Consider the following 15,158-nt stretch of genomic DNA (forward strand, 5'->3'; position numbering starts at 1 on the left):
GGGGCATTGTGGGCCGTAGATCTCAATGGCGGCGCCAAAAGTAAATTAGGGTACCCTAAATTACTTTTTATTTTTGGCGTCGCCCCTAATTTACACGTTTAAAGTAAATTAGGTCCTCTTGGTTTCACAACGCATGCATGGTGTAGTGGTTAGGGTAGGCGTCTCTCATGCATGAAGTCTCGGGTTCACATCCAACGTCTCAAAATGGGAGTACTCTAGATTACTTCCAAAATGCGGGTACCCTAAATTATTTTTTACACTAAATTACAAAAGTAATCTAGGCTACTGTATTTGGGATCTACGGCCACCCTCCCATGCCGGTGCCACTTAGCCCCCCCACCGCTTCCCCATTCCTCTCTCTCTCTCTCTCAAAATAAACGAAGGTGCAGTCGCGCGACCAGAACGTTGTGTCTAATCCACAGGTAGCTATCAGCACCACTGCTCTAATGAATGATTAGTTGGCTGCTGAACGAACTTTGCTTTGCGAATGGGCAAGTCCATGGGCAAAGAGCGAGAGAGTGCACAAAACCTTCACCATCACTGCATAAATCAGCAGCAGAACAGCGATGTCTCCCCTGGACCCAAATGGCAAAAAGTAGTTTATGGTGGAATGCAGCCCGGTTATGAAGACAATCACACAGATTCATCATTCTTGGAGGCTATGGTGATGAATGCAAATGTGGTGAAGCGCGACACTTGGACAGCGATTCGCGACTCTGTTGCCATAGCTCAATATGTATGTGTTGTGGCTATGGTCTCTGCTGTATGGACATACTCCTTGAACGGTGTCCTTGATGCATCTCTGCTGCTCATTCTCGACTCCCTTTTGCTTCTTTTTGGGTTTGTTGTACTCCTCCTCACAACAGGTAGTATTTCTGTAGCTATTCTGTACAGGTATGCATTGTACTTCACATACTTCGTCAGTGGTCTCTATGTGTTGGCACCAGTTTTCCAAACTTTGACAAGTTCCATAAGCTCAGATTCTATATGGGCGCTCACAGTATGCTTGTTGATGGTTCATCTCTGTTTTCATGACTACATTGACTCATCCACTCGGCCACCACCCGCTTTTACAGCATCACGAGGTACAAAGTCCAACGATTTATCAAGGAAGCTCGCCGTGAAGAAGCCTGCCACATTGAGTGGCAACGTGTCTTTGAATGCATCGATTGTGGCATCGGTTCTCGTTGCATCCAGATTGCCTTCAGGTCTGCTAGTTTTTGCTCTCATGTTGTTTTCATCAGAGTTTTTCCTTCTATTTCCGCTGGTGACATGCTCCATGAAGCAATACTCGGTCAAGTTACATCTCTGGTTCTCTTGTGTGCTGATCGCTGTTACAATGGGTTTAATCTTCCCACTCAACCGCCTTGCCTTAGTGCTCTTTGTGGTTGTTGTGATATTTATAATGCTGGTTTGTCCATATTGGCTTATTCGAATTCAAGAGTACAAGTTTGAAATCAATGGACCTTGGGATGAGGCTAAGCTATGCTTTGATCTTGATTGAAAGAATTTTTGTCTGTAGAGCTGGAGCATTTTCTCTTGATTTCTTTCTGAAGAATGCATACACATCTTAGTTTGAAAAAGTAATCATTTGTTGTTGCTTGGTAGGTTTGGTGGGTATGAGTTCACTGATTCAATACATTTAAAACATTTTCAATTAGGTTCTTTGTGAGATACATAATGTTATAATTTCTTGTTAATGATCGAGTCATTTTATTCTAGACTTTCAAAGCAGCACAGCACCCCCCCAAAAAAAACCCCAACCACAACACACACACACACACACACACACACACTTGTTTGTTTTCTTGTAATACTTATATTACCGGTATGAAACCTCAGGATTAGGGAAAAATTCACAAAGAAGATTACGCACAGAATAAAATCTTGCACTCAGATCATCAAGAAAGGGTCGAGGCAGTGAACAACTAAAGCAATAAAAAAGCAGCTCTAGAGTCCACTCAGAGATGTCCCTTGGTGAATGAGCATTGTAATGACTGTCAAAAAGACATCCGAAAGAAGTGAAAAGGATCTCTTGGAGGTTGAAGGAATAATATATAATTCCTAAAACTCCAAATAGACCACAAAGCTCATTAACGAATTCAAGTAAAGAAGTCTGGGTATCTCCTATGGACCGGTGAGGGGAAGTTAGGGCTGTTTTGTGCCTGTGCCTGGCCAGAGTGAGGTACTTTTCTGGTCTGGTTATGTGGATTATGTCTAGCCATGGTAGCCTGGGCCATTTAGTCTCTTGCAGGCATGGGACGTTTAGTCCAGCCCTCCAGTAGGCTCTATCTAGGGGCTTCTGGTGCCCTCTTTTAGTCTTCTCCTCTTTTTGTGCCCTATTTCCATGTGGTGGGGGACTGGGAGTGTGGATCGGGCAGATTCATTGAGGCCTATATAAGCGTTGCTGGGGAGGGATTTTGTGATGTGTTGTGCCCCCATTGGAGGTAGCCCTAGTGTGATGGGTGTGGGAAGCCTATAGGGAGGGCAGGCTGCAGCTCCTAGGGTTTTTGGGGAGCAATCCATCTGAGCGTTTTTGGGCAGACTATCGACCTCCATGAGATAGAGGCTATGAAGCAACACTCTCTTGGTGGTATCACCCAGGAGGCATTCTTGCCGGCATTCTTCTGTCACAAATTGCTGACGTGTCAAACCACTGAAGGATGGAGCCAACCTGCACATACCGGCCAAGGGGCCTAAACCCTAAGAAGCAGCAGCAACAGAAGAAGAAGAAGCAGAAGAAGTTCCCACCAACTTATGGGACACTGTGAGATGGGGTCCAAGTGACCTAAAGATAAAGCAAGATCCACACACACACACACACACACACACACACACAAGAATTGCGTGGAGAATTGATGATGTGTCACTGTTGTACGGACAGCCCACAAAACGTGCTGACATGTTGACGTGGCACATGTACGGATTTTCGCGTTCACGTTGATGATGTGGCAGCTGTACAGATTTCTGCAAAACGTGCTTGTAGCTTTTGGACTAGTTGCTTTTAGAGTTTGATGCTTTTCATGTAACTGCTTTTCATTGGCCAACGGGCAACGGCCACAAGGGCCTTCAAATATGAGCCAAGGGCTCATTCTTTGGCATGCTTCTGGGAGAAGGTGCAGAGGATGGAGTACCGGCATTGTATTGAGTTCAAGCAATATAAAGAAATATGAAAGGGGTGCCAATGTTTGGGGCCAGTGCTCTCTTGGGGTGGAACTCGGCTACTCCTCGTCTCGCGTGTCGTGCATCTCTATCAGTTCAATTGTTATTCGAAGTGCTTAAAGTTGTTCAATCTGCTCTTTTTTGTTGCCACGCGGTGCCCGTCCCTACCGAAGAGCAGACGGAGCAAGATGCCGCTTCCAAGTCCTACAGGATCTTTTATCAAAGAATCCTCGTGTCCCGACCCCGGGCTTATTAGCCACTCCCACCCTTACTTCATCGCGCATCGGGCACGCTTCTGTCTTCATCACTTTGTCGTATTGGGCATAAGCCATAAGGATTTCAAGATCACTTGCACGAGAAGGATTAAATTTTTTTAATCGAGCCACTGTTTTTCTCAGAGGCAGCGCCGTGAAGTGGCGGACATCTATAGCTACCAAGCTGTATACTCCAAGGACTTGGCAAGCTTTCAAGAAAATTTTTACCCGAAGTTACATGCCTTCAGACACTTTCCTTCGGAGTGCAACTTCTGGCAGAGTGGGGAATCCTGAAATGCTTGCCATAGAAACCCTAGCATATTATAACTTGAAATTTCTCGACATCTCTCAGCAGGTGTCTGATAACCTTGGAGGTCAAGTGTGATTGCTATATCTTGGGACTACCATCACCGCCACAAGAAGACTATCTGTCAAGGCTTATTTCGACTATTCAAGAGTTTATGGACATGCTGCGGTCGGTTACAACCTTATGGAAGAAATTTAACCCTTATCTTGGTGCAAGTTTTAGGATGGAAAGCCAATCGTCTTTTCGACTAATGTCGAGATTGCTTTTTAAGTTTGATATTTGTTTGAGAACTTGTTTGGTGATTCTGTTTGGAATTTGTTTGAAATGGTTTTAAACCTGTCTTGGTGTCTATTTGAACTGTTTGACTCTGGTTTTAATACTAGTTTCAATGCTTGGTGATTTACCCCCGGGTGGAGTAGTGAGAAATGTTGTTTTGGTATTGTCTGAACCTTGGAACGATGCAGACGGGATGTTTGAGGAGCGTTTCGTTGTATGCTGGAAACCTTCGAAGGACGGAGAAGGGATGTTTGGGGAGCATTTGGTTGTATGCTTGAACCTCCAAGAGACGCAATATCACAGGGACGGGCACCACGTGCTAACGAAAAAGAACAGACCGAACAACTTTAAGCACTTCAAATAACAGTTGAACTGAGAGAGAGAGAGAGAGAGAGAGAGAGAGAGAGAGAGAGAGAGAGTGCATGACACACGAGATGGGGAGTGGTGGAGTTTTATCCCGAGAGAGCACTGGCTCCAAAGCTTGGCGCCCCTTTCGGGTTTCTTTATATTGCTTGAACTCAATACAATGCCGGTACTCCATTCTGTGCACCTCCACCCGGTAAGAGTGCCATAGAATAAGCCCTTGACTCATTTAAAGGCCCTTGGCCTATGAAAGCATTTTACATGAGGCCTCCAAAAAGCAGTCCAGCGCCGCGGGAATTTGTACAACTTTCACGTCAGTATGCAGGGCGTAAAACGCGAAAATCCGTGGAGTCTGCCACGTGGCACTGTCAACGCAAATCGCGGACGCTCGTATGGATGCCACGTCATCATCTTTTACGCAAGCAATTGAGTGTGTGTGCGTGCTTTATCTTAATGCCTTTAGGTCACTTGGGCCCGATCGGACGGGGTCCCATAAGTTGGTGGGAACCTCTTTTAATAATAGGCCACTCGGCAAGACTTTGTAAGTTGGAAAAACTTCTTGTGCTGCTTCTACTTCTTTTGCTTCTTCTAGGGTTTAGGGCCCTCAGTCGGGATCTGCAGGTTGGCTCCGTTCTTCAGTGGCACGTCAGCAAGTTGTGATATGTAGGCTGTGGTTTGGGGAGCGTTTGGTTGGATCAATCCTCTAAACTCATGGCCTCGACCTTTTTAGGTTATTTGCGGGGGGAGTGACGAGGTAGTCGATGAGTAGCTTCATACTGCAGATCGTCTGTCGCGAGGGAGTGCTCAGCGGCGGCGTTCGTTGTGTCTTGTACATGCATATGTGAGCATTTGTGTTGCATTGTGATATGTCAACCATTGAATATTGGATGAGATTGCCTGGGTATGTAATATTAACTTATCAAGACACCTATTGGAGATCAGTGCGGTCTGAGTGTGATGTCTAATTTTACTACACCAGAATATCAAGAGCTCCGCTTTGGAATGAGAATAGACTCCTTATTGGATGAGATTTTTATGGGAAGCCAATGACCCAGGATATCTAGAGCTCCAATTTGGAATGAGAAAACTAATTGTCCCTCGGAATGACCCTCGTAATTTTTTTAAGCTAGCTCGAGTTGTTTTCGAGGTATGCTGTAATCGCGGAAGGGGGAATGTCACAAACTGCTGACTGTCAAGCCATTGAAGAACGGAGCCAACCTGCGCATCTCGGCCAAGGGGCCTAAACCCTAACAAGCAACAGCATCAACAAAAGAAGATGCAAAAGAAGTTCTCACCAACTTATGGCACCCCGTCCGATGGGGCCCAAGTGACCTATAGATAAAGCAAGATCCACTCTCTCACACACACACACACACACACACACACAGAAGAATTGCATGGAGAAGTGATGCCGTGTTATTGTTGTACGGACAACCTGCAAAATGTGGTGATATGCTGACGTGGCACCTGTACAGATTTTCGTGTTTATGCTGATGACATGGCTGCTGTACAGATTTCTGCAAAACGCGTTGATAGCTTTTGGACCAGTTGCTTTTAGAGTTTGATGCTTTTCATTGGCCAAGGGCCTTCAAATATGAGACAAGGGCTCATTCTCTGTCATTCTTGCGGGAGAAGATATATCTTGCCCTTCATTTATGACACATGGCAGTTGTAGGATGTAGCAATCTCCATGGATCCGGGGTATCAGACAATTGATATTTGAGTAGCCTCGATTGTCCGCATTATTAAGACTTTCCATAGCTGCTTCAAGATTCTGACATGTGGTATGTGACCAGAGGTGCAGATGTTCTGTTCTATTTTTGAGGTTGGAGTATTTGTCACATTTGTTGACGTGGCAAGGGATTCACAGTGGGTTAGGTTTTTAAACCTAACCTTGGGCAGTTTGGCTGAAGCTTCCAAAGCCCTAGAAAATATGAAAACACGGAACATATACTGAGGTGGCAGTGTTGTATGGATAGCCAACTAAAAACGTGGAAGGCATGCTGACATGGCATCTTGTATGGACAGGCCCATGATTTGCGGAGGAGCCTTCTGGGTGCTTGCTTTTGCTGATTGAAGCTTTTGGGGAGAAGAGATTTAAATGTGAATGCTGCTCAAGGCTAAGGGTCTTTATATATAGTAGGCCTCTCTCTCTGGCATTCTAGTGTGCGGAAGCCGACCAGAGTCGGCAAGCTGTACCTTTGTGAAGCAATAAACAAAGAAATACCAAAAAGGCCGCCCGACTTTGGGGCCATTGCTCTTGAATGGAACTCCGTCGCTGCGTGTCGACTCTCCTCTTCTCTCTCTCTCTCTCTCTCTCTCTCTCTCTCTCTCTCTTCAAGTTCAGTTATTCACAGTTTCCATATGTGTGTTGCTATTGATTTCTCGCTTGGAGTGTCCAAGCTTGCAACTGTCACAAACGAGAGCGCATAACAATATAAAATATACTCGGATAAATAGAATTTATCACTTAATACTGAAGCCAAAGGATATATAGAGAAATAAATAGAGAGAGAGAGAGAGAGAGAGAGAGAGAGAGAGAGAGAGAGAGAGAGAGAGAGAGAGAGAGAGAGAGAGAGAGAGAGAGAGAGAGAGTACTAGGGACCAGAAGATGGGCTGGTCCCCCCCCCCCCCGTAAAGAGTATTCTTTATTAGGGAGAATCTTTTTACAAGCACAAGAACCGGAGAAAACCCCTCCGTTCTAAATCTTTGACTCGATGGTCGCTCCTTCCCGTAAGGGAAATCCGAGATACAAGCTCTCAATCCTTTTTCCGTCTGTACTCGGAGTTGAGACTCCGCAGACAATTTCCGAATTCCGTTTCCGGAATTCCCAAGCGTAGGCCGAAGCCTTCTCGCTTCTCCTTCGCGATGAAGTACCTGCAAACACACACGCAAACACATGACAACAATTCGTATGGCGAATCCACAATAGTTACCTGTCGCTCTTGCGCGAGAAAAGCGACTTCCGTGCTTCGTAGTCTCGCGATCTCTCGCGTCTTCTGGCGGCAGAGTCTTCTCTTGCTGGCATTGGCAACCTCCCTTCAGTGAGGGCATGTGGTGCTTTTATAGCTCCTTCACCACGGCACGACTAGCTGCTCGTGGAGAGATCGCAACCGTTTTTTTTTAATTTTTTTCTGTTCTACCCGAAATAGGGAGAGAGAATGTCACGTGACACATCCCAACCCTATGTGTCCATGGACAAGCTACACCACAGCAGGGTTCAGTCAGTTCGATCAAGTTAGATTAGCAGTGATCTGACACTTTTGTGAGTCTATTCGTAGACCGTGCATGCCCAATCACTTAGCTTAGATGCATATCCTCCGGTTGCACACAACATGATCATCGGAATTCCCATCAGAATCCATTCGCATTAGTTAGGGGAATTTTCTAGTGCATTTAGCCTATTTTCCTATTTATTGGGATTTTCACTTATTATTTTTAAGCGACTTTCCTACAAAAGTAGGTCGGGCAATTTTGCTAAGTTAATATATAAGCAAACCCAAGTTAGCACTTTCTGGCAGAAGAGGCAACAAGAGCACCTTGCTCAACAGGCAACTTCTCAGCAAGACCAACCCCCGTGACTACTCTGGCGTTTTCTCCACAGAAGACCTAGCGTTTTTGCATCAGATCAGCCTTGGCGATTTGTGCACAGCAGATCAGCCCCGGCGTCATCACGACACAGCAGATCAGCCTAGCGTTTTTGCATTTGCAGAACCCTGGCGACAGAAGGACCAATTTCAGCCCCTGGCGTTTTTGGATTTCAGCAGCAAATTAAGACCGGCATCATTCACCCAAAGTGTAGCAGATTCAGCCCGTAAAGACCATCAGCAAGTTGAATGCTAAACAGTGTGCGAATCTGGAAGAGTACAATAAACAGTTTTGGGCCGCAATGTTGCCAGTCACCTCTTACAGGTTTGTGCCTTTGTCAGAACAGATTGAGAAGTATTCTTGCGGATTGCCCAAGAAACTGAGGGACTAGTGCACAAAGGCTACTGTCATGAATATGTTTCAGTTGATAGAGAATGCAAGAGTGGCCAACAATCTGTCTAAGGGAGACTCCGATGGATTTAATAGCCACAAGAAAGGGTCCCAGGGCAAACAGTTTTCAGCCAAGGGCAATGTTGCAGCAAAGCCTTCTGAGCCTCCTGCAAAGAAGCCCTCCACTGAAGAAGCTGATACGTCCAAGAAGTAGTCTAAATCTTCTTCGAGACGAGGACAAGGACAAAAAAGACATTTTTCTGGCAAAACCTTTGAAGAAAGGAAAGCTCTTAGGGAGGCCAAGAATGCTACATTTGTGAATAGGAAGGACATTTTGCAAATGAATGCCCACAGAAGAAGTCACAGGATAAGGATGACAAGTCAGACCATAAAGGCAAGAAGCCAAAGCCAAGTGCAGGACTTGTTCTAGATTTGGTTGGAGACCAATCAAACACAGATGCCACGGAGCTGTGGAGAGCTTGGGGCAAAGTCAGAGAACAGACAATGCTGGTTTTCTTTGATCCAGGAGCCCGTGCAAATTTCATATCACCAATTGGCATCAAAGTTGGGCATTCGTGCAGAGAAAATGGGTATGACAGGGGAAGCAGGTTTGGCATGCCCAGGTCATTCAGAGCCTGTTACTCCCATTTTGGGGAAGTTTCGTCTGCACATTCAGAGCTATGTCGATGCAGAAGAATTTCATATTATGCCACTTGAGGGCTGTGATGTGTTACTGGGTATCCCATGGTGTTACAGGTTGTGTGCTATGGTGGATACTTACAACAAAAAGATTACCCTTGTACAGAGGAAAGACTCATGTCCTTGATGTAAAGCTTAAAGGCGAGTCTGTTCCAGTTGTTTTTGCTTTTGCTATTTCATCTGTAATAAAGAATCATCTTATTGCGTACTTGATCTTTGCAAAGAAGTACCTCAAGTTTGTCTACCTTAGATAAAGACAGGTCAACCTTTTTGAGTGGTTTCAGTGATTGTTTTTCGGACTCTTTGGTAGGGGAGTTACCTCGTGAGAGACCTGAGGATCATACCATAGATCTTGTGCCAGGTTCTAGTCCACCAAATAGACCACCATACAGGGTTAGTGCAACCCAGCAAAAGGAGATTATGAATCAGGTCAACGAGCTTTTAGAGAAGGGGTTGATTCAGCCTAGTTTATTTCCTTTTTGTTTGCCTGTACTCTTAGTGCAAAAGAAGGATGGTTCATGGCGCATGTGCATTGACTATCGCGCCTTGAATAAGAATACCATCAAGAACAGGTTTCCCATACCGAGAATAGATGACATTCTTGATCGGCTTGAGGGAGCGTCATTATTTACAAGGATAGACGTAAAGAGTGGCTACCATCAGATATGCATTAGGCCAGAAGATGTCCATAAGGCTGCGTTCAAGACAACATTTGGTCTCTATGAGTTTCTTGTCATGCCATTTGGTCTCATAAATGCTCTTGCCACGTTTAATAGAATGATGGACATAATTTTTAGACCACATAGAAACTTCGTGGGTACCTTCTTTGATGACATGATTGTCTACTCAAAGTCTGAAGAGGAGCATAGGGATCACTTGATCGCAGTTTTCAATGAGCTATGCAAGAACAGGCTACTCATTAATGGGAAGAAGAGTGAATTCTTTTTGGAAGAGATTCACTTCCTTGGGCACATTGTTTCAAAGGATGGGTACGCATGGTTCCCGCCAAAGTGGAAGCAATTAGGTCATGGCCAGACTTGAAGTCCGTACATGACATTCGAAGCTTTCTAGGCTTATGTTCCTCCTACAGGAGGTTCATTCGAAATTTTGTTGAGATTGCTTCTCCACTCCATGCACTGCAAGGAAAAGCAGTTACTTTCAAGTGGACAGCCAAGGAAATTCTAGGCTTCAAACACTTAAAAGAGAAGCTGACTTCAGATTCGGTAATCATTTTGCCAGATCTTTCGAAACCTTTTGTGGTTTAGTGTGATCCATGTGGCTATAGTCGTGGCGCAGTTCTAATGCAGAATGGCCGAGTAGTCGCACATGAGAGTAGAATTCCTTTGAAGACTGAAAGGAACTTGCAAGTCTATGAGAAAGAATTGTTGGCAGTAATTCATGCTCTCACTAGTTAGAAACACTATCTGCTAGGGGCTGATTTTGTTGTCCAAACGGATCATCAAACCTTGCGATATTTTCTCACTCAGACGAAGTTGTTTGAGAAGCACATGTGCAAGGGAAAAATAACGTGGTGGCTGATGCGTTGTCACGAAAGCCCCAAATTTCAACAGTGTCAATCCGTACCATTGTGAACTAGATGAAATGAAGACACAATATGCTGAAGATTCAGATTTTGCAAGGATCTATGACCATCTTGTTGATGGGCAACATCATGAGCACTGTATGCTTAAGAATGACTTTCTCATGATGCATGGAAAGTTATGCGTTACTAAACAGTTACGGTCAAAGATTTTTATGGAAAGTCATGCTCCACCTTATGCTGGGCATCTTGGAATTGATGTGACAGTGAAAGGGGTTGAAGCATTTTTCTATTGGCCAGCTTTGCGTCAAGATGTTGACACATTTGTAAGATCATGCTTAGTTTGCCAAAAAGTCAAATTTGATAGGCAAAAGCAACCGGGATTGTTGTAGCCATTGCCGATCCCTGATAGGCCATGGGAAAGCATAGCAATGGACTTTATCTTTGATCTTCCAAGGACACAAACATGCAATGATGGGATTTGTACTATCATTTGTAGGTTTAGTAAGCAGGCCCATTTCATTCCCGTGAGGAAGAAGATAAAGCCACAATACATGGTCAAGATATTCATGAGCAATATCTTTAAATATCACGGGATGCCTCAGTCAATTGTCAGTGACAGGGATCCACGTATGACGAGTCTTTTCTAGAAGGCATTGTTTGAGAATATGAGCACTACGCTAAAGTTCTCTTCTTCGTTTCATCCGCAAACTGATGGACAGTCAAAAGAGGCAAATTTTACTGTCCTGGATCTGCTCAAATGTTATGTGTCAGAGCACAAGGCAACTTGGGAACATCATCTCCCATTGGTTGAATCTGCTTACAATAACACTGTGCATACTTCAACAGGTAAAGCACCATTTGAGATAGTGGAAGGAGGGAAGAAAGTCCTGCCCATTTTGCTGACTAAGGACAAGATATTTGAGGCAGACAAGTATGTGCAAGATATGGATGAAACATACAGGAAGATAAAGATTGCTCTTGAGAAGACCGAGGCTAAGCAAAAGAAAGCTGTTGATCGTCACCATCGTGAACTTGTATTTTCACTTGGTGATTGGGTGCTTTTGCGCTTTGAAAAGGCCAAGTTAAGGAAAAGGAAAGGCAAGGAACGCGTGTTTCATAAGCTCAGTATGCGATATTATGGTCCTTTTCAGATTTCAGAAAAGATCAGCGATGTAGCTTACATGTTAAAGTTACCAGAAGGCTGGACAATACATAATGCTTTTCATGTAAAACCTTCTAAGACCCTTTGTGGGTGATGTGCCAGAGAATAGCTTGATGAGGAACAACCCGAAGTGGAAGAATTGGATGAGATCCTTGTGCCTGAACAGATATGGGCACATAAGGAAAGATAGGTTAGAGGAAAGGTTGCAAGACGCTATTTGGAGAAGTTCAAGAACTATCCATCGTTAGATGCCAAATGGATGGAAGAGTCTGAATTGGTTGATTCACCTCAGCTATTGCAATTGTATCTTGAAGCCTTTCAGATGGAACCCACATTGACTTGATGTAGCCTTTTTGGAGCAAGACAAGAGCATGGTTCATGATGCTCATCAGAGTAGTTAAGCAATTGTATCTACTCTTTCCATACAGAATTTAGCTAGAGAAGTTTGTGCTCGAGCGTACACTAGAATACTTCTATGCTTGATATGTGTGTCATAGCCAGGTTGGTGGGATTGATTAATCATCCAACGCTACATTTCCGGAAGCATGTATATCTTGGATTCCCATCATAAAATATATGTGATATCAGGAGATATTCACATGTATTATTGGCATGCAAGCGAGGTCGCTTGGAGTATTTCAAGGGCGGGGTGTGTCACCAGGAGGTGTATTTTTCCTGTTGCCTTTCGTAAATAAGTACTAGATATTTTTATTTATTTTTATTTTTACTTGTTTTCCTCGGAACCCTTGAAAAGGTGCAAGTGGACATTGCATGACTAGTGTGAAACGGCCGTGGCCGAATAGGTTTCTCACATCGGGAGTCTTGGTCGGTCAGTTTGGGACTGGTCGGGCTAGTTAGCACTGAATTCTGATGAGTATGGAAGCCTGTGTGCGCCAAATGAAGTCTGGGCCACTCGGAAAGTCACTTATAACTTTATAAGTCAGTGGGAACTAGGGAATTAACTCAAAGGGGCAAACTGGACACTTGGCAAGAGGAGACGAGCCTACAAGACACCTCAGCAAGAGGAGGCGCCCATTTGAGGCTGGGGGTTGGTTTTTGACTCGAAAGTGACCTACAGTGTGTGTGTGAGTAGTGGGTGCAGGTCTACAGCTTTAATGGAAAGCTTGCCTTCTCCTCTGTCTCATGTAGCGCGATGATTTGCTCTCGTGCATCTCTCTCCCCCCTTTGGCACATATGGTAATGCCCCACTAGTTGGGCTACTCAGATGAATATGTACAGTTCTGGGGGTTTATGCGCGTTTGCCAAGGCAAGAGCCTTCTGAACAGGAACTGGATTAGCTAATTGCTAATCCCCCACAGGTACACACAGTTCCATCGCGAAAGATTGCGAGTTTGGAGAGTTTTTTCGCGTGAAAACTCGTCCAATTCACAGGGGAACTGTCCCATTGTGTGCGGGAAGCCCTTGGGACACGCGTAGGCGTGTTCACTCCGCTAAAAACGATCTGAAACAGGGAATTACAGCCTGCTGTGTTTTTTTGCAGGTTTAGGGTTTCGCACCTAAACTGCAAGGGAACACCAGGGGAGCCTCGTGAGGGCCTTGAGATGTGTGTACAGGCTTTTGGGCACCCGGCAGTGAAAAACGGAGAATTACAGCTTGCTGAATTTCTGTGACAGCTCACTAGAAAGCTTCCAGATAGCGAGGGAATCCGCCCTAGACCGGTACTTTTGACCTACAAGGGTTTTTGTGTCGTTATGCTCCTGAAATCAGGTCGAAAACCTGCGTTTTCAGCCCTCGCCAGGTTTGGACTTGTACTAAGTGGTCGGATCATGTACCTTAAATTGAATAAAGAAATACCGAAAAGGCGCCAGTCTTTGGGGCCTACACGGTGTCGGTCTCGTGTGTCACAAAGTGATGACGTGGCGGACAGCAGAAACCCTAATTTCTGCCAGAAACCCTAAAATTCCTGCAAACCCTAATTTCTGCCAGAAACCCTAATTTCCGGAAATCGCGGAGGCGGATTATTAAAAAAAATTTAATATAAATAAATAAATAAATAAATAAAAATATATATATTGGAAAATGATGAGCGACGCAAATTTCGCTTTTTCTCTACCTAAATGAGAAAGAGAGAGAATGCTTTTGCTTTCATGTTTTGACTCTCTGTGAGAGAGAGAGAGAGCATTTGCTTTTGATTTGAAGCTTTTGGGGCTCTGCTTTTGGGCATCCCTTGTAACCTTTAAATTAGTGGTGAGGGCCTCACTTCTCAGAGCATCTGGACGCAGAGTCTGAGAGTGAAACCCTAACCGCTCTTTTGTACTTTGATGATTGATTAATATAAAAAGAAATACCGAAAGGGGCGCCAGTCTTTGGGGCCAATATCTCTAGGCACGGAACTCCGCCGGGCCAGTGCAAATCTATTGTGATCTGTGAATTGTTTTGAAGTGGTTATTTGGTGTTGTCGCGGTTGATTCTTGACTTGGAGTGTCCAAGTCTGTTACAGTGGTATCAGAGCACGGCCGATTTCTCTTCTACGGGAAATCCGATCCCCGAATTTTTTTCCGCGGCACCTATGGCTTCAGGCAATGATCAATCGACTCCCTCTGCATCTGGAGATGCGGGCTGGGATCACAACGAAGATTGAGGCAGAGAGTATGGCCCGCCTTGGCCTACTTAGGCGGAGCGGCGAGAGATAGAGCGTCGCCAGTTGATTAGCGATGCAACCAAGATGATACTCAATTTTGCCAAGGACCCGAAGATGGAAAAATATATGAACCAGACCTCTTTGAAAGAGGTAGAGATGGAGTGGCAGAGAACCACAACACCACTCCCGAAACCCGCTCTCAAGAAACCTTCTGCCTCCAAGAAATATACGGAGAAGGAACTGGAGAACGTGGTTGATGCACGGATTGCTAAGCTTTTTGACACGCAAAAGAAAGCCAAAAAGCACGGCAAAAAGCAGAAGAAAGGCACTGACTTCCTGGGATATTTAGGTTGTCGGTCGACATTTGACAAGGCAAAGAAATTGAAGAAGCGCGTCAAGTTTGAAGACCTACCCAAGTCTTCTTCTTCTTCTTCTGATAGTTCTTCTAGCTCCTCGGATTCGAGCGAAGAAGACAGAAAAGGTAAAAAGCGAAGCAAGAAGCAACGCTTTGGAAAGGGCAAGAGAAAGGCAAAGAAGGCTAAATCTCGCCCAGAGACTCACAGTTCTACTGAGGACTCGTCTACAGACAGCTCAGGTTCCGATGATGGAAAGTTTTATGCGAACAAGAAGAATTTTTACAAAGCCAACCAGTATGACTTTCTCGAAGATAAAAGCAAGAAAGTCCGAGAGTTTAAGGAAGGTGGCCACTCGATCAAGTTTGATACTTTTCAGGATACTTAGATGCTTCGAAGGCTGTCTTTTATACAGCAGTTTGACATCGCTTTCGCGGGAGGACACTATTCAGAGCACTC

At 44.7% G+C, this 15,158-nt stretch overlaps 1 protein-coding gene across 1 annotated transcript; it reads left to right on the forward strand.

Moving 5' to 3' along the window:
• Positions 1–322: 322 nt before the first annotated feature.
• On the forward strand, positions 323–1,583 carry SETH1 (phosphatidylinositolglycan synthase family protein). Its single transcript, XM_086485204.1, has one exon. The coding sequence runs from the start codon at positions 488–490 to the stop codon at positions 1,502–1,504; it is 1,017 nt and encodes a 338-aa protein (XP_086341330.1). The 5' UTR covers positions 323–487; the 3' UTR covers positions 1,505–1,583.
• Positions 1,584–15,158: the final 13,575 nt, after the last annotated feature.

The sequence above is a fragment of the Adiantum capillus-veneris genome, chromosome 16 (assembly GCF_014529385.1).
Source record: "Adiantum capillus-veneris isolate H3 chromosome 16, ASM1452938v2, whole genome shotgun sequence".
Lineage (NCBI taxonomy): Eukaryota > Viridiplantae > Streptophyta > Polypodiopsida > Polypodiales > Pteridaceae > Adiantum > Adiantum capillus-veneris.